At 42.9% G+C, this 21,076-nt stretch overlaps 1 protein-coding gene and 1 non-coding gene across 5 annotated transcripts in view; one reads left to right on the plus strand and one right to left on the minus strand.

Annotated features, from left to right (window-relative positions):
• SLC10A7 (solute carrier family 10 member 7) overlaps positions 1–21,076 on the plus strand; it is a 195,593-nt gene that overhangs the window by 147,599 nt on the left and 26,918 nt on the right. For all 4 annotated transcript variants that reach the window (XM_059697898.1, XM_059697900.1, XM_059697899.1 and 1 more), the window contains 3 exons: positions 9,331–9,414; positions 16,556–16,721; positions 18,374–18,425. In XM_059697898.1, coding sequence (XP_059553881.1) covers positions 9,331–9,414; positions 16,556–16,721; positions 18,374–18,425 — 302 coding nt within the window. The remainder of the gene's footprint in view (positions 1–9,330; positions 9,415–16,555; positions 16,722–18,373; positions 18,426–21,076) is intronic.
• Positions 17,880–17,986, minus strand: LOC132236190 (U6 spliceosomal RNA). Its single transcript, XR_009453158.1, has one exon. It is a non-coding gene; the product is annotated as a U6 spliceosomal RNA (small nuclear RNA).

Raw genomic sequence — 21,076 nt, forward strand, 5'->3', positions numbered from 1 at the left:
CAATATGACTGGTATCCTTATAAGAAGAGAAGCCAGAGGCACACAGAGAGAATGCACGTCAGGTGGAAGCAGAGAAGGAGTGTTGGGTCTACAACTCTAGGAACACCAAGGGTTGCTGGCAAACTTCAGAAGCAAGAAGAGATAAGGAAGGATCCTCCCCTGCAGATTCCACAGGGAGCATGACCTCATTGATCTCAGACTTAATAGCTCCCAGAACTGTGAAACAATATATTTCTGTTTACCCAGTTTGTGGTGTTATCTATACTAATAAAAGAGAAAAATGGTAATTGGCGTATGACGATACCCTTTTCATTGGCTAATCAGGGCTATATGCAAATTAACTGCCAACTAAGATGGCAGTTAACTGCCAACAAAGATGGTGGCTAATTTGCATATGTAGGCACAATGCAGGGAGGCGAAAGGGAAAGCAGGAAGAAGCCCCCTGCCACTGACAGTGATCGGAAACCCAGGGGGGAGCTAAGAGCTGGGGGGCAGCCATGATCGGAGAATCAGGTGCCTTTTCTGCCCTGGACAGAGATAGCAGGAAGTAGGGGTGGAGCCAGCGATGGGAGCTGGGCACGGTCGAAGCTGGCAGTCCCAGGAGCTAGGGGTCCCTTGCCTGGGCCTAAAGCGAAGCCCACGATCGCGGGGCCGCTGCAGCTGTGGGTCCCCGCTGCCCGGGCTGGACGCCTCAGCCAGAGGCTTCCTGTAGGGGCAGGGGCGGAGCCTGCGCGATCGCTGCACCCCCCCGCTACCACTGCAGGTCCCCGCTGCTCGGGCTGGACGCCTAGGCCAGAGGCGTCAGGCCTGGGCAAGGGGCCGATCCTGCGATTGGAGGGTGATGGGGGTCAACGCCTGAGGGCTCCCAGTATGTGAGAGGGGGCAGGCTGGGCTGAGGGACACCCCCCACACACACACCCAGTGCACAAATTTCGTGCACCGGGCCCCTAGTCCTATATAATAAAAGGCTAATATGCAAATTGACCGAACAGCAGAACGACTGGTTGCTATAACGCGCACTGACCACCAGGGGGCAGATGCTCAATTAGGAGCGCTAAGGATGTCTGACTGCTAGAGGGCACAGGCTGGGCTGAGGGACCACCGCACCCCCCCCCCCAAGTGTATGAATTTTGTGCACTGGGCCTCTAGTGTTAAAGAAGAAACTAAAACAACACCTGGAAATTGAATTGTCTTTTTTTTTTTAATAATATCTTGAAAGGGAGTGAGTTCTCATTCACAAAGGGAGAGTGTGGCCTCCTAAGCACAGAGTTCACCCATAATAATGGGAGAGGGAGAGGCAGAATAACTCTTATTGAGTAGATATAGTGGGAACTTATTACATAATCCCACGTGATGAGCATGACTACCTTTAGAGGTAGGTATTATCCGCTCAGTTACTACTTCTTGAATATTTTTATGCTGGGTAACCCAGGAAAGACTAAACAAGAACAAGGCATCATTATTGCCTTGAACAAACTTAATGTTTATTTGGGTAAACAAGAATAAAGAATAATGAAGACATTTAGAGGAAAAAATTAACTGCTACGCTGTGTTATTCAGACTGAGTTGCAGAGGAGTTCATGGGGTCAGGGAGAGAGACCCGGGACCAGCCTTGAGGCTGCAGTCATGATTAGTTTTCCTAGTAAACAGCTACCTGTGATAAAAAATAATTTTTCAACTTCTGATCCATCAATAGAGTACAGCCATTACTGTCACATACAGCACTCTACTTGTCATATATTCCCAATGATGATTGCATAATTGATAGTCACATGTATATAATGATAACAAAACACTTAAAGAGAAGCTATTCATTTAATTGGCCCAAATGTTTTATTCCTGTACTATGGACTGTTTGTTTCTAAAGCAAGTGAAGACCGATATTCTCTTGAACCTGCGAGTAGCTTATCTTCTGACTGTGTGTGTAAATCGCACAGAGATGGTTATCACACACGGAGAACTCTGTGAGGCAAAATAACCTGGAGTCTTTGGTCAATGCCCCTGCTGGGCCCCCCCCCCCCCCACCCCTCACCAGACTTTTGAATCCTAAAGGGCCAGGAGGAGCACCTGGTACACCATTTCCAAATGCTCTAGCTAGAAGTGACATTGATGTACTCCCTTCTCCTTTAAGGACCACTGTCCCGGAGGCCAGCTCCCCTGTTAGTCTGGGACTTCTCAGGCTCCTCTGAAGGGAGGGAGGCAGTGACTGGGTGAGCTCAGGCACAGGGCTGCCTAAACCACACTTTCCCTGCCTCTAGCTCCTCCCAGCACCAGCTGCTGGGCTCCCTGAGCAGGCAGGGTCTGCTCTGCACAGCATGAGGAGGACACTGTGTCCTTGCACCACCCTTGCTGAGGGTCCCCACACTTAGAGCACTCTTCCCGGGGGAGCTTCAGCATCTGCTCCAGTTAAGGAACTGTTTAGTTAGCAACAGTAGGCACTTGGTTCCTGAACCAAGCTCATATTGACAAGACCAAATCCCGTGGTCAGGGGATTTGAAGCAAAGATTGTTTCCAGGTGCTGGGAGTATCCCTGCCCCCAGCCCTCCAGGTCCCCAAAGCCCATCTCCCCACAGCTTTCCTCTGTGCGCTGTGATAAGCCAACTTACTATTCATTTGGGTGCATCCTTCTAAAATGTCTGTGTGGTTTGAATAACCGGAACTTACAGTTGTACATTGGGGCCTTCAGTTATGGAAGGTAACCTTTTCATTTTAGGTTTTAAATTAGCCTATAACAAAAAGACATGTTTTACATATTTTTCATCTTTGAAAAAGCAATTGAAGCTTGTTTTGCTTGTTCCTTCTCAGAGAAGGAAACACCATGCACCTAGAGTAAAAAGGATCCTTTCCCAACTAAATGCATGCCTTCCAGGTAGTGACCCAGCTTTAGTGTGATACGTGCAGCTGAATCAGAATCAACCACATTCTTCACAATCATGTTCTTAATTTTAATAGAAATAAAAGTCATTTTGACACTGAGCCTGTCAGCTGGTGTACACTTAACTCATCTGTGTGTGGAAAGAATCAATGTCGCTGCATGTGTCCCTGGAGAGAAGGAGCAGCTGGGTGAAAGAAAGGCTCAACTGGAGTTTCTGGGGAAAGATGGAAGCCTAAAAGGGTTTGGGGGCTGGGGACCAGGGACACTCCTCTCTTGGCTTCCCTCTGTGAAGGAAAGGAGACTGGTACAGGAGAGTATGTCTATCTGTGGGTGACAGTAAACAAGTCTCTTCCTTCTCCCCCTTCCCCCAGGACTGGGCTCCATGGGTGACGGGTGATGGGTGATGGGTGATGGGCAGGATAAGGGTGGGCACTGGACAGGAAGTGAACAAGTCCTATTCTGTGTCTCAAGCAACGTCTTTCCATTTTCTCACAAAAGAGATTTAACACCCGTCATTCCACTGTATACACTATAAATATCTATCCTTATTTTTCCCTGAATGTGGTGCTAATGAAAGCGAAGACCAGTCATCAAGGGTGAATTATTTAATGCAATAATGTTTTAATCGCTGAGAAGAGGCACACATAGTGGAGACGCCTATGGCTAATGGATTTCCCTGGTAGGAGATAAAAGGCTGATTACACAGCAGAGCAAGGGAAGACCTGGTGCATTAATGACAATTTACAGGTCAGCTCACTTATAGGAGAGATTTAAAACGCACCATCTGTTTTCTAACTGGAGGTTGATAAGTATGATTTTTACGGACAGTCAACGTCCCTTCGTCAAGAATTGGTACTTGTTTGTCTTTGTGTGTCTTGTTAGTTTGGCCCCATAATATTTTACTGACTGGACCCCCAGATTCTTTCCAAATCAAATCGTTTCTGAATTGAATGGATTGATAGCGGCCAGCCCTGCTTCCATTCAGCCTTTTTCTGCCAAGTTCAAGTCCTAATGCCCAGAAGACATCATTGTATGTGCTGGATTAACTCTGACGAAGCTACCCTAGAACTAGTCTTGTATCACTGTGAGAGCATTGAGAAAATGTCACTCAAATAATTTTCTGGACCCTGTAGTTGAATTTGGGAACCCCAGTTGAGAAAGGCTGTACCATCAACCCCTGTGGATTGAGTGCCTCCACACACCCCCATTTTTTCTTTCTTTTCCTCCTCTTCTTGCTTCTGCCTGTCTTCAGTTCCCCATCTCCATGCACCCCAACCCCCAACCCCCACATACTAATGCACTTCCCCTTCTTCTCCCACAGGGGTAGGAAAGGGGGAGCCCACTCCTGCTCCCTTACCCGTTTCACTGCTCCTTACCCTCTGTAATTAACATGCAGTAGAGTATAGCATGAAGTTAGAGACTGTGGAGCGACACTTACAGGTTTGGATCCTAGCTCTGACACTTTTAGCTATGGTGACCTTGACCAAGTCTGTTCTGTGCCACTCTTACCTCATGAAAATTGGGGTACTGATAAGACCTACTTCGGGGAGTTGCTGTATTAAATTATTCAACACACATTAAGCATTCAGAGCAGTGTCCGGCACATAGAACATGCACAATCTTGCTGCCATTAGTATAATTAGGACAATTGTGTGGGAGGCCAGCCCACCACTCCTTGTCTGGGCCTGTGAATTCAGTAGGGCCTTATAAGATACCTGAACTTGGAAGGATGGGAAGGAAAGAAAACGTTGCCAGGCCTCTTTTTCTACCTATGTTTCATGGGCATTCATTAGGCACCTGCTATGTACTGGATTAGTGGTTCTCAAAGTTGGAACCCTAGCTCTGCAGCACCAGCCTTTCCTCCTCCCCAGATGTTCTGAAGGTGGGGCCAAGTAGTCTCTGTTTTAACAAACCCAACAGATGCTTCTGATGTGCTGGTGTAAGAACCAGTACCCCAGATGTAAAAACATAGCCACTCTGCTGGGCCAGGGAATGTGAACTTGAGTAAGACCCTGTCCCTGACCTTCAGGAGCACACAGACTCCTTGGACAAACAGACTTGCAAACAAGAGCAACCGAGGGTGCTGAGAGGTCCAGTGGACACACAGAGCCACAAAGGACGGGGTGGCATTTTGAGAGGAGGGTTTGGAAAGGATTCCTAAAGAAGAAATGCTTGAACTGAGTCTTAGAAAGAAACTAGAACTCTTCTCGTTCTCAGTGAGGAGGGGGAGGACATTCATAGGAAGATGATGGGTGGACCCCACACAAAACTCAACTTTTAAACCTAGAGAGGAAGGGTTTCTGCTTAGTGCATGGCTGCATCCCCAGCACCTAGGCATGCCGTGGTGACACCAGGAACTATTTGAATGAACACAAAGCTCCTAAATTCCACAGGTTTAATTTTCACTGAATCACTTCTTTTCAGCATAAGATATTAAAACAAATCAACAAACCTACCTGTGAGTTTCTGCTTCACAGCACTCTATTCCTGAAAGAAATTAGCCGATGACTGGATTGTTTAAGGCACTGTGTCTTAGCACAGGTTGCCTCAGTAGCTCAGTGAGGCCCAGAGCACTTGCTTGGCACAAGATGTTTCTGAACCTGCACGTCTGTCCAAGTGTGCGAATTATGGATGCTTCTCATAAACACACTGGTCTTCACAACAGAAACCATGACAGGTTCCTCATTAAAGTGTGATGAGCTGAGTACCCCAGACAGCGTGCTTCCTTCTGCTTTAGTTAAGGTCAGCTCTGCATGCGGAACGGCTGGGTCTCGGCCTCTTCCAGGCATGCTCTTGGGAGCCACCCTGTGCCAGCCGCTCTCTCTTCTTTCTTCTGGATGCCAGGCATGCTTCACAGTGTCAGAAACTTCCCCAAGGGTCTCTCTGCATCTCCACACTGACCCCAAGACCCGCCTCGTGGCCAATTTGAAAGATAGGACTTGTGCCAAATTAGAGCCCCGCACTGAGGTTCCCTTCCTCTCAGAGCCACTTCTGAGGGAGCTCTCCTGCGGGATTGCCTCCCAGCATCCCTGCGGACCCAGCCTGGCTTTGTGTAACCTGTTAATGACATTTCTGGCTAGCGTGCTCTGGCCTCTGATCTGACAAAGCCTCAGTGCAGGGCGGCTCTAATCCGTGTTCCTCGTCCAGTGCATCTAAGATCATAGGCACCATAGAGGACAGAGGGACCTGGAGACCATGGCAACCGCCTCTCACCCGTAGCCCTCTCCACTGTCTCCAAGGAGCAGGAAGCTTCCAGACACTGACCGTGCAAATGGTGAATGGAAGTTAGAACACATGGCATTCTTAAAACTGAAGTTGCAATGGGTTTTCCTTAACTTCTCTTATGCCAGATTTGATCTTTTAGATCAGGGGTGGGGAACCTTTTTTTTGCGAAGGGCCATTTGGATATTTATAAATGTCATTTGAGGGCCATACAAGATTATCAACTTAAAAATTAGCCGGCTGTATTTGGTTAAATATTTAACCCCTAATGCCTTGGCAGGGCCAGACCAAATGATTTCACGGGCCCTGTATGGCCCTTGGGCCAGATGTTCCCCACCCCTGTTTTAGATCAGTGGTTGCCAACCTTTCAGATCTCACGGACCACTAGTGGTCCTCGGACCACCCATTGGCGACTGCTGTTTTAGATAGAATCGGGAAATAACCCCCCAAATTGACTTAGTAAATGAAGCCACAATTTTACTTTTTTCTCCATTTGATCTCTGAGTTTACTGCTGTGAGGAATACTTTATGGCTAAGCAAACAGCCTTCCCAGTATGGGAGAGCTATTGTCACTGAGCAGATTTGGCTGAAGGATGGCTTGAGTGTGCTTTAGAAGTATAGCCAATTTCATATCACAAAGCAGCGATTAGAGATGTTAATTGTAAGTCACTTCGTGCTGAACCTCAGTTTTCACATCTTTAGAAAGAGGGAATGGAATGGGGCTACAAGTCTCTCCCAGGGTTAAGATTCTGTCAATTTTAGGTCTTCTCCAGAGCAGCATTAAGGATCTAAGGAGGAGGCAGGGAGAGCTGAGGGCAGAGAACAGGCCACCCTCGGTCTGCTCCACACACTCACACAGAGACACACTCATAGACACACACACTTGCACAGAGACACACTCACAGAGACACAATCACATACACTCAGAGACACACACTCAGAGACACACACTCACACAGACACACAATCAGAGATACTCACACAGAGAACACACTCACACACAGACACACACACAAACTCACACACACACATATTCACATCCTTCTTCACACGGCTCTCGTCATGACTGTATGCCCTTTGTGTCTAGGTGCACATATGAATTAGTTGTGTTACTAGTGATAAATAAGCAGAGAAAAAAATATCATGTGAGTTTTATAATACCATATGATAATATTTTATATATACTTCAGTTTTGTGTGTTTTTAACTTTAGGAAAAAATGGATATGGTTTTGAATAAGAGTCTGTCATTTTTTAGCACGTCATGTTTACACATTACTTCATTTCTTCTGTTTACTTACCCGCAAACACATTCTCTGTGCCAGTTACTGGGTCAGGCACAGGGATGGCAGAGGGACGATCGCTTGTGACGTAATTATTCATTAAAATACCTTGAAAGTTTGACTTAATAAAGTTGAGGTAGAAAGAGGAGCAGGGCCATGTAAGATCATCATGAGCTTCCAGACAAGAATCATCACCTTTTAATAGACAGTTATTGCCCTGACTCCTACAGGCCCTCTCCAAACATGTAAACCTATGGATAGACCATTGAGCTGGATGTTTTGAACTTGAAAACTTTGTTCTTTAAAGTGTATTTTTCTGTTCATCCAGTGCTTCAATTTCCTATAAGATATGTTTTTCTTTATTTCAGTCCTTGCCCCAAGGGCATCCTTGGAATTGATATTGGTGAAGAGAATATATGTTAAGTACAAGTACCTTGTGCCTCCAGGACACTGCTGCTCCGAAATAGTCTGAAATTAGTTTTTACTACTCTGGCTTTGCATTAAAAGAAATCTCTAACAGCCATGTAGCATTTACTACATCAGGAATCTTACCTGCTCCTCACCAGTTCCACGTTTCCTACTTCCCTCTCTTCATTTTGTTAGTGTGTCTCTGTCAGGGAGGAAAGGGCTACAGTTTATGAGTTAAACCAGTGGCCAGTGGTCAGTGTTGAAGGGGGTGTTGAATGAGTGCCAGCACCAATGGGCAGGACATACGTTCTCGGCCTTTTGAATGCATCTAAATTGGGCTGGCGATAGGTTGTAGAACTTGATAAACTACTCCAGGGTAGAGAAAAGTTTTGGTGAGTTAGTTCACCCCAAAACCAGTGAAAACATTGATCCCACATTTCATCCTGAGCTACTGACTTCATTGATTTAAAGATTTGATTTGTTTTCTTTAACATTCTGTGTCCTCAGTCATCACCATCTCAATGTATTTTACAAAAATGATTTTTCCAAAAGGTATTTCCAAGTTTAACTAAATGCAGGTAACTATGGAAGTTGAGATTTGGTCTGCAGGGGGAGGGTGACAGCAAGTTCCAAGGGCCAGGGAACTCATTAGTAATGGTTTGAGAGAATGTGATGGCAAAGGGAGTTATGAGAGAGATAAACATCTATGGAACAGGTTAGTATTTTGTCAGGTTTGAAAACCAGAAGGAGATTTGAAAAACATTCAAGTTCATAGGAAGACAGCAGTTCTTGGTGGTTAAGGCTAATGTGAGGGTGCAACTGTGTTTGTAGACAAACTCCATTTTGTGCTGCTGGCTCTTAGGAAGCTGAGAATGCAGTAATTAGCAAAGACAGAGCCAAAAAATGAGGAAGAGTTAAAAAAATAGGATTTATGAACAGTACTAAGACATACACATCTAGGAGAGGTATACTGACATTTTAAATTGAAAATTAAGTCATGTTCAGTAGTTCCCATTTGCTAGACTTTGTGTAAGAAAAAAAAAATTAAAGACTGTGAGACTCATTGCCTTTGATTTGAAGGAGTTAGAAAGTTAGAAAATATTTCACTTTCATAACTAAAATCATCACCTTGATAAGAGAATAAGATATACTTGTTTGTTTTAGGTAGGTGATAGGTGAAATGGTAATCACATAAACTATGGTTATAGGTGAAATATCATGCCATAGAATTATAGACACTATGAACACAGAATCACTTTATTTTTCAGAATTGGATTTCATAATAAGCTATCTCAGTTAATTGTAAAACAATAGTTATTGTTTGTCCTCAAACTTAGTGTCCCAATAAAAATTGTATACTAAACTACTTAGCAGTCTATTTTGTGTTAAATTTTAAAAATTTTTAAATAACTTCATTTGCTCTTTGTAGCTACCAAATTTTTGGTGTATTATGAGAGAATTATTTTTTGCATGATTTGTCTAACAGCACTATTTGCTCACTGGTTCCAAGTAACTCTAACTCCTCTTATATTATTGTTTAACAGCTCGGCTCATCCTCTTCGGTGCCTTTTACATCTATTTTTTCTCAGCTTTCTGTGACGGTTGTGGTGCCTCTCATTATTGGACAGGTAAGGTCTCCAATTCCATCTGCTCTTTTCTTTATAGATCAAATTGTGAATTCTTAAAAAAAAATTGTGACTTCTTACAAAATGTCAGGACAATTGAGAAAAAGATAGAGGACCAGACAGTTAAATGAAAATACAAGACTGTGCAACGCAGGTTTTATCAATCACAATATTCTCATCGTTTTATTTTTTTAGTTAATATCAATGTGCTTTAGATAGGAACACCTGCCCAGAATCTTGATTTTTTTTTAACATTTATTATCCCTTCTTTAGAGCTCTGCAGCTAGCTTGAAACATTTAGCAAACCGATACCTTGTTCTGTGACCTCCGGTAAGGTCTCGGCATTTGGGGCCGTTGCTGGGAGCAAGCATCTGTCTTTGGCTGCTCAGAGCCTCCTCCAGCAGCAGGTATCCTATTTGTGATCGTGTAGTTAGTAAAATAAACATTTAATTCTATAAGCTCTTACATTGGATCCTAGAAAATTTACTTTCCTTTACCATTCTTATTGAATTGGACAATAGAATAAATTCGTACAAATTAATTTCTTATAACAAGGTCATAATAACCACATAATTTAATTATAAGATACAGGTTTTAAAACAAGGTTGTTTTTCTACTCACAGGTAGCCACAGTAAAGAACAACAGAATTTAATGTGCTACTAAATGAATGAGTTTTAGGAAAGAATATATTCAGATGATTAAGGGCATGGACATGGGTTTAAGAACAAGTAGGTTCTAGACTTAGTTCTACTTCTTGTTTTCTGTGCGACCTTTGGCAAATCATTTGATCTCCTTAGTTCCAGATTCACAACTTATTAAATTGCATAATAATAATAACACCCATCTTAAAAGGTATTCAAGGAAATAGGGATGCATATAAAGGTTTTGTCATTAAAGAGCCTGACACAGGTAAGTACTCCATAGCATCTGTCATCACCATCACTATCCAATTCCCTACAAATACTACGCAGAAGGCAACTCTTTGAAATATTAACTATAAAAATGGTGTATGTATAGACATGTAGTATTTACAAGCTACCTTGGGTTAGGGTCCCTGGGAAACAGACACTGAGGCCATGCGGGGAAGTACCCTGGGGCTCAACACCTTCGGGAGAGTGAAGAAAGGACGGGATGAGGAGGAGGTGAACTGTGATGCAGTCCTGCGGTGGCCTCAACACGTCCCAGTGGTGCCCTGGAGCTGGGAGGACCCCTCAGACTGTCCTGCCTATCCTGATGCTCCTGTCCCTCCCACTTCCCATGGGAGGTGTGGCCTTGGGGGAATCTGCTCGCTCAGCAGAACTCCCAAAGGAGCTCAACTGAGATCTTTCAGCCAAGCAAGCAGCCCATTCCCGAAGGGATGGAACTGGGTGGCTCATCACAGCATCCGCTATACAGGCACTGATCTTTTTGTTTTATTTTAATTTTATACTTAGAAAAGGGACTGAATTTAGGATAAGGGGAAAGGATTTTAAAGCACTCAAAAATATAATTTAATTAAATATGACTGATACTTGAACAGTGCTGATCACAGAACAGGAACCTGAATAAATATTATTTCCCCCATCTACCTCTCAAACTTATTTGCCACATTTCCTACACTCTAGCCTTCCTGGATTTTTCTCAGTTCCTGCTTAATTTTTCTGTTTAGAGGGTCTTTCTACCCACTGTACCACCCCAGCTCATTGTTCATTGACTCTTTAATTCATATTTTCTTTGAACCACCTCTCTGATTTCCTGATTATCTGTATTGCAGCACCTCATTTGATTCCTTTCTTGTCCTTTTTCACTACTTTCTTATTTGTTTCCCTGTTAACTGTGTGTCTCCTTGATTAGACTGTAATGAGTATAGGAACCATATTTGTTTTGCTTACCATTACATAGAGCATAGGCCCCCAGTACATATGTGCTGAATGAATGAATGAGGGAGGGAGGGAATGAGTGAGAGTTCTATGAACAGTGAGGGAAATGCTGTGTCTTATAGAGACATAACAATACCTACCTGCCCTCCTCAGATCTAGACAGTTTACACCGTGGATAGTATTAGTTTAAACCCATATTTATTTTCTTGGTTCTGAAAATAATTTCATATACTAGCCAGGGCGCATATATTCTTCTCTTAGTGAATCTTGGAAATGTGTCTGTTAATAATAAATGTTTGGCTTAAAACATATGGACAAAAAAAATATCTTTGTCAGTCATTCAACTGTTTGTTTTTAAATGCAGATGGTTATATCATTTATATAATTAAGAATATTTTACCAAAGAGAATAATGAATTGTTAAATTTATTGTCCTTTACATGCTCAGTAGTAAAGTATTATAGTAAATTATAAAGTAGTAAAGGTAGCCCAAAGTAGTGTAAGTGGTTTTTTAAAAGTACTCTAGATATCAAAGTGCCTATATTTACATCTACCGCCCCCTCCTATATTCTAGGATAACCGTCACACCCCAGCCTCCACCTGTAGAAACCACCTTGCCTCCTGCCTCCCCTACATCCTTCCTTCCATCCAGGAAGTCAGTGCCCCCATTTCTGCCTCAGAAATCTCATGCCTGGCATCTTCACATCCACACCTTCTTCCTCTCTGGTCTAAATGCACCTCCCAAACTGTCTCTGCTGTGAACCTCTTCCAGTTCCGAACCAAGGTCTTTGCTGCCTCCAGGGTGGTCCTGAGAACCAATCAGGTCAGGTTATTCCTCTCCTTAAAGCATCTGCTGGCTCCCTGCTGCCAGTGCTGTGTGGCCCATACAGCCTTCATCCTCTGGCCCCAGCCCGCCTCTCCACAGGCATCTCCCGCCCCTTCATTTAGGCTCCTGTTCTGTCCCCTCCCTAACCAGGCCCCTCATGGCCCCATGACTTTCATCTTACTGTCCCATCTTTTCTGCCAGCAAACTCCTACTCATTCCTTAAGACTCGGTACAGAGACCTCTCTGACGTGCAGTCCACCTGCTCTGACTCCCCATTTCCAGTTCCCCCAGGGTCTTGATGCATAATATTTATCAGGGGAGATTCTACTTGATCTGTGAGCCTCCTGGAAGCAGAGACTCTATTATAATAAGTATATTTAATAGCATACTCCACTATAGGGTGTGAGCTGTATAAAAAGATTGCCTAAAGAAAACTATGAATTTACCTTCACGGAGTCCCCAGCTGCATCTCCCCCGGGTCTCCAGCTTTGCTAGAGAGAAACACATAGTTGGTCTCACCTTGCTTTAAATTCTTGAGTTCAAATTTAAAACGGCATACAACACTTCCTAGACGTCTCACTCGACTTCCTCATAGGGTGACTCCACCCTGTCCTATATTTTCAAGCCCCTTCCACTTCCCCTAACACTCTCCCACTCGCCCATTGCATTCAGGGCTCACTGCCTGCGCTTCTGCTTCTCAAACAGGCCAGCCTCGACCGCGCCTTAGACACTGCATCGTCAGTCCCTGTGCTGGGAACACCTCCCTCTCCCTCTCAGAAAGGAAAGACCTTTTCTCATCTCCCCTCCACCCCCGCCTCGCTCGCTATTGTCCAGTATAAACCCCTGCATAACAGGATCCTATCTGCTTCCTGTTTGTTTGTTGTTTTTGCTTTTTCTTTATCTCCGCTAACCAGAAAGTGAGCTCCGTGGACCAGGGACCCCTCAGAAAAGAAAAGTCATGTTCCTGCTCAGCCAGCTAACTAGCTTCTGAACATTTTATGCACGTTGTTCGGGCTCCGTGTGCCTGTGTTTCTGCTGTAAGCTGAGCAGGATAACATATGTATGGCCTTTTTCATTTCAACACTATGAAGTAACAGTGGGAAAGGGTTTCAAAAAGTTAAGTAGATGATGGGTGCTTACTGTATTCATTTATTATTGTTGTTTATACTTTTTACAAAGTATACATTGGATTTGATTTTATATCCCCGACTATACATTTCAACAGAATATTAATGAAGAAACAGAATACTTTATGACAATTTATGGATTCAATGGACTAAAGGATAAAAATTGGAGAAACAGTCTGAAGCCACCTTGAAGGAAAAACACATTTTAAAATTCAGACCTAACATGAAAAATTACCCACCTTATATCCTCACTCAAAAATCAGTTTATAGATATAAACACCAGTAGGGGAAGGCAAGAAAATACCCTGGGGGGGAAACAAAGCGGAAACTGAAGTGATATATCTTACATTTCTTGATTATCTCCAAATATGGGCACTTGTCACCTAAGGTGTGTTAGTCTCCCAGCTTGTGTCGTGCAGGTCCTGCAGTAATTAATATGTGTCTCAACTTGGTAGAAGTACAGGGATACAAGGATTCAAGTTGCCCTTTCACCGTTATTAGTACTTAGTTTAAAATAAAGAAAATCAAAATACAGAAGGTGAAACAATAAAATGAAAAGCTGTGGAAGATTTTTCCCTTCTCTCTCCATAGGAAAATGCAAACAAGTTCATGAGAATTTGTGACTTGGCTTTGAGTGCCTGAGTTTCTCTGAGCGCTGAGAGCAAACGAATGAGCACAGATTCTGAGGAAAGACACAACTGGCCCCCTCACCAGAGTGCCTTTCCCCTCACCTGCACTGTTGTTTTTCCCCAACAGAGGGACTTCTTGGGCACCCATCAGGTTGTGCTGACCATCCTAAGCAAAGCCTTATTTCCTGTAAGGTTTTAAACATTTCTGTAAGCAAAGAAGTTTGGAGAATTATAAAATGACGTGGATTCTTGACACACAGAGAATGTATGGAAAGTATAAGTGGCTGAACTAAGAGAAGGCGAGGTTTCCTGGAGTTTATATCCAAATCAAGGCAATATCAGCTCTACTTCACCCAGTGGCTTATGAAGCATTCTCACAGTTTTCTGGCTACACAGGCCAACAACACCTGCTTTGTGAATTTAATTTGAGAGGAAGATGGAAAAGCGCTATAGAGCCTGGCAAGGTATAAAATGGCTTACTTAGAAAACACAGATAAATGTCACCGCAAGACTAAAAACAGCGAAGACGATCTGTTTTCCTCTAGGGGCGTTGCCTCACTTGTCGGTCTATCCAATCCCCAAGTGCTGGTTGTTTTCTTATCGAGATTAAGTGTCCAGGTTCAAGCGCTGACGTGTTTAGAAGAAAAGCATTTTCGGGAGGAGGACGCAGGACTCAGGAACCTGCACTTACCCCATTGAGGGAGTCATTCCCACTCTGAGCCTGAGCACTTAGTAATGAAGAAAGAGATGATTAGGCTAACGAAGTCCATCGCTGCTTAGATTAGAAATGTGCCTTGGCTTTGAAAATGCCTTTGACTTTCAGGTTATACCTAATTCACATGTATTTGTTTATGTTGTCAGAGGGGCGATGGTAGGAAAGAAAGACGCTTTTGTATTTGGCATTAGAATCATACATGCTGTAACCTACTGCAGAGACATCTTTGTGTTTTTAATCATTTTATTTTAAAACAGGATTGGGAGGACAGCATCAGTTTCAGTAACGCTATGTCATTTCCATTTATTTTCCTTCCTGAATGAGTTGAGTTGTACTAAATTTGGTCAACTACCAGGTTCGTGCTACCAAACACAATAGATTATAAAGTGATCTTTTAAATGAAGTTCCTCTGTAGCCTTCGAATAAGCCACCCTCCCCCCCCACACACACACACACACATATACACACACTGTAACACATGAACGTGGGCCATCTGGGTACCTTGAACGCTATTATCCTAAATTTATACCATTCTAATACATCAGTGCCTAGCACTGTGTGACAGGCTGCTCTTATCTCTCCATACGTACTTCACCACACTGTGACATTAAAGAAAGAAACGAACACTAAATAAATTACTACAGTTTGGGATCACGTCTCAAAAACAACAGCAACATAATTTTTTATAAATTCAACTATAAATTTAATTACAAGATCTACTTTTTAAAAAAACTTAACCACTGTTTATACTTAAATGACACTTTCCCCTTCATCCCACCACACCTGAGCTTCCTCTCTCTGTCTTGTGCCTGCGGTCAGCTTTCTGCCAGGACTCCATTTACTAAGACTGATTTCACTCACTGAGTCCTTGAGAACAGACATGGTTTATTGAACAGCCATTTGTTCACAGGTTTGTTCTGTGAGTGGTTTGTTTTGTTCCTGAGTACCTGTGAAGGTATGCCCCCTGGCAAATTAAGCCTTTTTAGTAACAGTAGAGGATGGCAGAACCCCATCAGCCTTGTCAGGAGAAGTCCCCTGACCTCATTATTGCTAATGGATCATGGTAATTCAGCCTGTTGTGAAGTCTCATGTTCAATTATGCAGGATAATGAGTGACTCAGATCGTAATATGTCTCAACTGGGGTCCGCATTATAGGGCTTGTTCAGCTTCTTTCAAAAGTGACGGGTTTTAAATAGTGGTTCACTCTTCTGTCCCAATGAAAGTTGTCACCAATATTCAGACTGTCCTGATTTTAAAGATCTGATTTGGTTCTAAAATATGAGAGGATTGCTCTATAACTTTATATTTCACCGATCCTTTTTGTAGGAAAGTTAGGGCAGGTTTATTCATTGTTAAGTGTTAATTCTGAAATTCTAAAAGCATGCAAATGGCATTTGTCTTTGGATTCACAAAAACTCTAGATATTCAGAGTTTGAATTATTTAAGCTCCCACAACACATGCACTTTTGCTTTTCAAGCATGAGTTATAATTTAATTAAAAACTTCTGGTGCGTTGCTAACATTTTAAAAATTAATATGTTCCATGGATCACTTTCTATTATCTGCTGTCTTGAAATTCTTGAAGATGTCAGATTTTTAAGATTCCCAAAGTCGCACTCAGAATTGTCTGTTGAGGCAAAGGGGACTGTGATAATTACACACATCCATTAGGATGAACAGAGGAGATAAACTTTGGGGAGGCTTAATGGGCATGTCTCAGTGACAGCTAGCAAAGAGCATTTGGCGTGATAAAGGATGGATTTGAATGCACTTGAAAACATACTCTTATTATGGACACCAGTAGAAGCTGCACCACAAATGTTAAATTCCCCAGAAGAAGATTGGGGTGGCAGGGATGCTTTGAAATCCACTGTGGCCATCATCCAAATTACCCTCTTTCCTTTCTGCCTTCCTGCTGTCAGAATCGTTTTGAGATGCCCAATCCCACTCCCTGAAAAGAGGCCGCCTGTTGATCTCTGTGTTTCAGATTGTCCGAAGGTACATCAAGGACTGGCTTGAAAGAACGAAGCCTCCTTTCGGTGCTATCAGCAGCAGCGTGCTCCTCATGATCATCTACACCACCTTCTGCGGCACGTTCTCCAACCCGAACATTGACCTGGATAAGTTCAGCCTTGTGGTCATACTGTTCATAAGTAAGTGGGACACGGGAGACCTTCGCTGTCCCCTCAGTAGCAAAGCATAGCATGTGTGTTCCCTACATTCATTGTGAATGTTAATTTGATTAGAAAAGAATACTTAGTTTCATACTCTGTGTGCTCAGTGACTTTACCAAGTGCATCTGTTTTTTACAAAGACATCAGTAATGATACGCATATGACTTATTCTCCTATGTCCTTTTATGTCTGATTTGCAAGGGTTGATGCCAGGTGAAAGAAGTCATAATATCTGTCCAATTCAAATGTTAAGTTGAGCACTTTTTGCCAATTTTATATTATTATAACTTGAGCTACTCTTATTCTTTATCATAAATCAAAAGTAGGATTTCTAATGTATACTATTATTTTATAACAGTTGGTTAAAATGTGAATATTTACATCATTTTCCTATTACAGTATACCCAAAGTAATATCATTTCATTGTAAGAAGTAGCAGACTATAAAATGCTTACCTACTAGGCTCAAAAATTCATGTATGTGTTATCTATAGCTGCTTTCAATTAGAAGGTAGAACAGAATAGTTGCCATCGAGACCATATCGCCCTCAAGCCTAAAGTATTTTTTTTTAAGATTTTTATTGATGTCAGAGAGGAAGGGAGAGGGAGAGAGAGAAATATCAATGATGAGAGAGAATCATCGATCGGCTGCCTCCTGCACACCCCACACTGGGGATGGAGCCCATAACCCGGGCATGTGCCCCGACAGGGAACTGAACCATGATCTCCTGGTTCATGGTCGACGCTCAACCACTGAGCCACGCAGGTCGGGCCCTAAAGTATTTTTTATGTGGCCTTTTAAGTAAACTTTGCTGACTTCTGCTCCAAACTAGAGATGGCAGGAAGGGAGGGAGTGTCCCTATTCTTTAACCACAAAAGAGGCCAGTCTAGATTTAAAGGTCATTTAATCCTGGCTGTTTCCAACTTCTCAGCCTCTATCAAGGCACAGGCAGAGCTCAGGACAATATTTTAAAATGTAGTAGGTAATTAAAACATGGGCTGTTAAACAAAAAAAGAAAAGAAATCTTTTGTTCTATTTATCCTGCAATACCAACGACAACTTTTGGTAATTGTAATATCGAAGAATCTTTTTTTTTTTTTTAAACAACGAATAGCCAATTTATTACAAAGCCTGATTAAAAATATGGAACGCTTCACGAATTTGCGTGTCATCCTTGCGCAGGGGCCATGCTAATCTTCTCTGTATCGTTCCAATTTTAGTATATGTGCTGCCGAAGCGAGCACCGAAGAATCTTATGTTATTAAAAATCAAGATGAGTTATTCCAAAATATTTATTATATCCTGCCACACTTATGCTATTTGCTATAAATATTCATAGTATAAACCAGTTGGCTCTAAACTGAACAAATTTAATAACCAAATCTTAAATCAAACAGGGTTTTAGATTTGCCGTGAGTAGTAGACCTCATAGATTGTATCTGGGGATATCTTCAATAAGAACTGGTTGAATCCCACTAATTTAAATGATTGTATTAGTTCAGCAATTTATGCTTGTTTGTTTTTCTATTTGAATTCCTGTTAGTTTCAGATCAAACTAAGCATACCAGTAAATATGCTACAGCCACTGCTTTTATAGTGCTAATGTAGGCTCAATCCTTCTTTCTCCCCAGTATTTTCTATTCAGCTGGGCTTTATGCTTCTAACCTTCATCTTTTCAACAAGGTAAGTGATTTGGTATTTCTTGTTGGTTGTTTTCTAAATGAAGACGCATGCTCTTGACGTGACTTTTGCGCCACCATGCTGTTGCAGTTTTTCTCCTGCCCGCCTGGCCATCACTTTCCACCCTGCTCCTGCCGTCCTCCAGGGGAGACCTTAGGAAAGGGCCTGCCCGTGTCCCTTGTCTCCTCTGTCCACATCGTGTGCTTGGGAGCTCCTCCATTCGACTGGCTCGAGCTGGGAGCTGTCAGCTGATGAATGTAGAGCCCAGACCTGCCCTTCCGATGTCTGTCCTGAGTTCCAGCATGACTCATCCCCTACCATTTAGATAACTTCACACTGTTGTCATCATAACACCTCACACAAGATTTTCAGAATGGTCTCCATCTTTTCCTCTAACACTTTCTCTCTCATTTGTTTATTTATTGTTAATGGAACCACCATCCACAGAGGTACTCAGACTAGAATCCTTCACATCATTATTTTTTTTTTAATCTCTTGATCCTACTTCGGTAATATTTTTTGTGCTTCCAAAGCCACTTCCCTAATTCAGGATTTGTTGCCTCTTCTTGCCCTAGTCTATTGCAATGGATATCTTACTAGTATTTTCACTTCCAGGCCTGACTTCTCAATGCATTTCTTACTGCTTCGAATCACTCAGAGTTCTGACAGTAGCACTCATGTTCCGAGAGCTTCATTGGTTATCCAGAGCCTGCAGAGTGAAGCTCACTTTGGGGGCTAAGGCAAGGCCAGTCTCATGAACCACCACTGGCAATCTTGCTGCCAAAGCTTTAGGTTGAGGTAAAGGCTTTGCTGCCCTTTGAAAGAACCTCCTGTGTTCTCATCCCTTGCCTTTGCAAAGGCTGTCCCCATGTCAAAATTGGTCTCCATACCCTCGTTCATCTTCCCTGGTCTTAAAGGCTCACCTCTAATGCAGCTTCTTCCATCAGAAATTATGTAAGCCTTTGGTATGAGAAAGTTACCATAGTGAATGCCAGAAATAAGAAATAATTCCAATCCTGCGTGAGTTATAGACTAGATATATGCATGGATAACTACCTGTCCTGAGTGGTACAGTAAGCCAACCTTAGTCCATTCAAAGAAGAAAGCACCTCCAAAGAGAGTAATAGAGCATGGCTTCCTGGAAGAGATAGGGTTTGACCTGGGTCATGAAGCATGGCTAGTTATTCAGCAAACAGAGATGCAGAGAGGGGGTTCTTAGTGGGAAAAGAAACAGCAATGCAGATGTGGACACACACACACACACACACACACACACACCAAAACACGCTGGGACAATAAGAGTAGAGGGAGTTTAAAAATAATACTATTTGGAAAGGTAAGCTTGGGACAGATTGCCAGCCCCTTGAATGCCAGGTGATGCAGTGAGTTGCCACAAGGGAGGGGGCCGGGCTGTTGGTGAGGCCTGCTAGTGTCAGGGCAGCAGAGGGCTCAGGCCTCGCGTTAGGCAGCTGGCCCCATGGCACTCAGTATAGCAGGAGCTGATTGTAAACAGTCAATGAAGACTTACTGATGGGTGTAATCTGAAGCATTTTTACCAAGCCTGTGTTGTGATTTATGAGTAAGAGTATCAGGGGTGGGCAAACTTTTTGACTCGAGGGCCACAATGGGTTCTTAAACTGGAGTGGAGGGCCGGAACAAAAGCATGGATGGAGTGTTTGTGTGAACTAAAATAAATTCAAAGTAAACATCATTACATAAAAGGGTACGGTCTTTTTTTTTTTTTTTTTTAGTTTTATTCATTTCAAATGGGCTGGATCCAGCCCACGGGCCGTAGTTTGCCCACGGCTGGCCTAGAGCCATTGAGTTACCAAGAAAGTGTGACTCATTTAGGTAAGTCTGAGAGTAGGAGCTATTTTAAAGGTGTGTTTTTTGTTGTTTTGTTTTGTTTTTTGTAAATGGCTTGTTAGGGCACCTCAGAAAAGACATGTGCCCTTCACTGGCTGTTTAGCTGGTCCTTGTGGCAGCGTGATCATCAGGCCACTCATCCTGTCCTATCAGACTAGGTAGGATGCCATGCCTGTGAGTGACTGACTGACAAATTCTTAAAAAACACAGAATAGTCACTACTGAGGCTCCTGAAGGAGGACTGGTGGCATCACAAATAGTTGAATGAAAACTGAGGATTTTCAGCCTGAAGCAGACTGGACTTTCCTAAGGCCTCTGGTTTTGAGACACTTCTGTTCTGCCTTGTTCTGCCTTCACTGAAGTTCTGTTGGGTTTTGAATGTGCTCAGCCTGGTGTCAGGCATCACATTCTTTGACAAACAAGACTATGGGGTGGCTATAATTGTGTTCCTGGGGAATGGGTGTGTATCCCCAAATATTCGATTAACATTTGGGGATTTGCAATTGGACAAGATTTAGTAGATGGTTTTCACTTTCACTTTTTTCTTCTTCTCGTGCTGAGAGGCCTTATAACGCCTGGAGATTTTGTTGGAGGAATGAAAATTATCAACATTTAGTGAATCCTGCTCAGGGCTGGGCACTGTGCTAGGGATTGTGCATGAGTTATTCCCTGTAAGTCTGACAGCAAAGACTATGATCCCAGGCACTTTTATTGCTGTTTTGCAGATGAGAACCCACGCTTAGAGCAGTTTAGTTTAGAAAGTTACCCAAAATCAGGTGACAGATAGC

This window comes from Myotis daubentonii, chromosome 5 (genome assembly GCF_963259705.1).
Source record: "Myotis daubentonii chromosome 5, mMyoDau2.1, whole genome shotgun sequence".
In the NCBI taxonomy this organism is placed as follows: Eukaryota; Metazoa; Chordata; class Mammalia; order Chiroptera; family Vespertilionidae; genus Myotis; species Myotis daubentonii.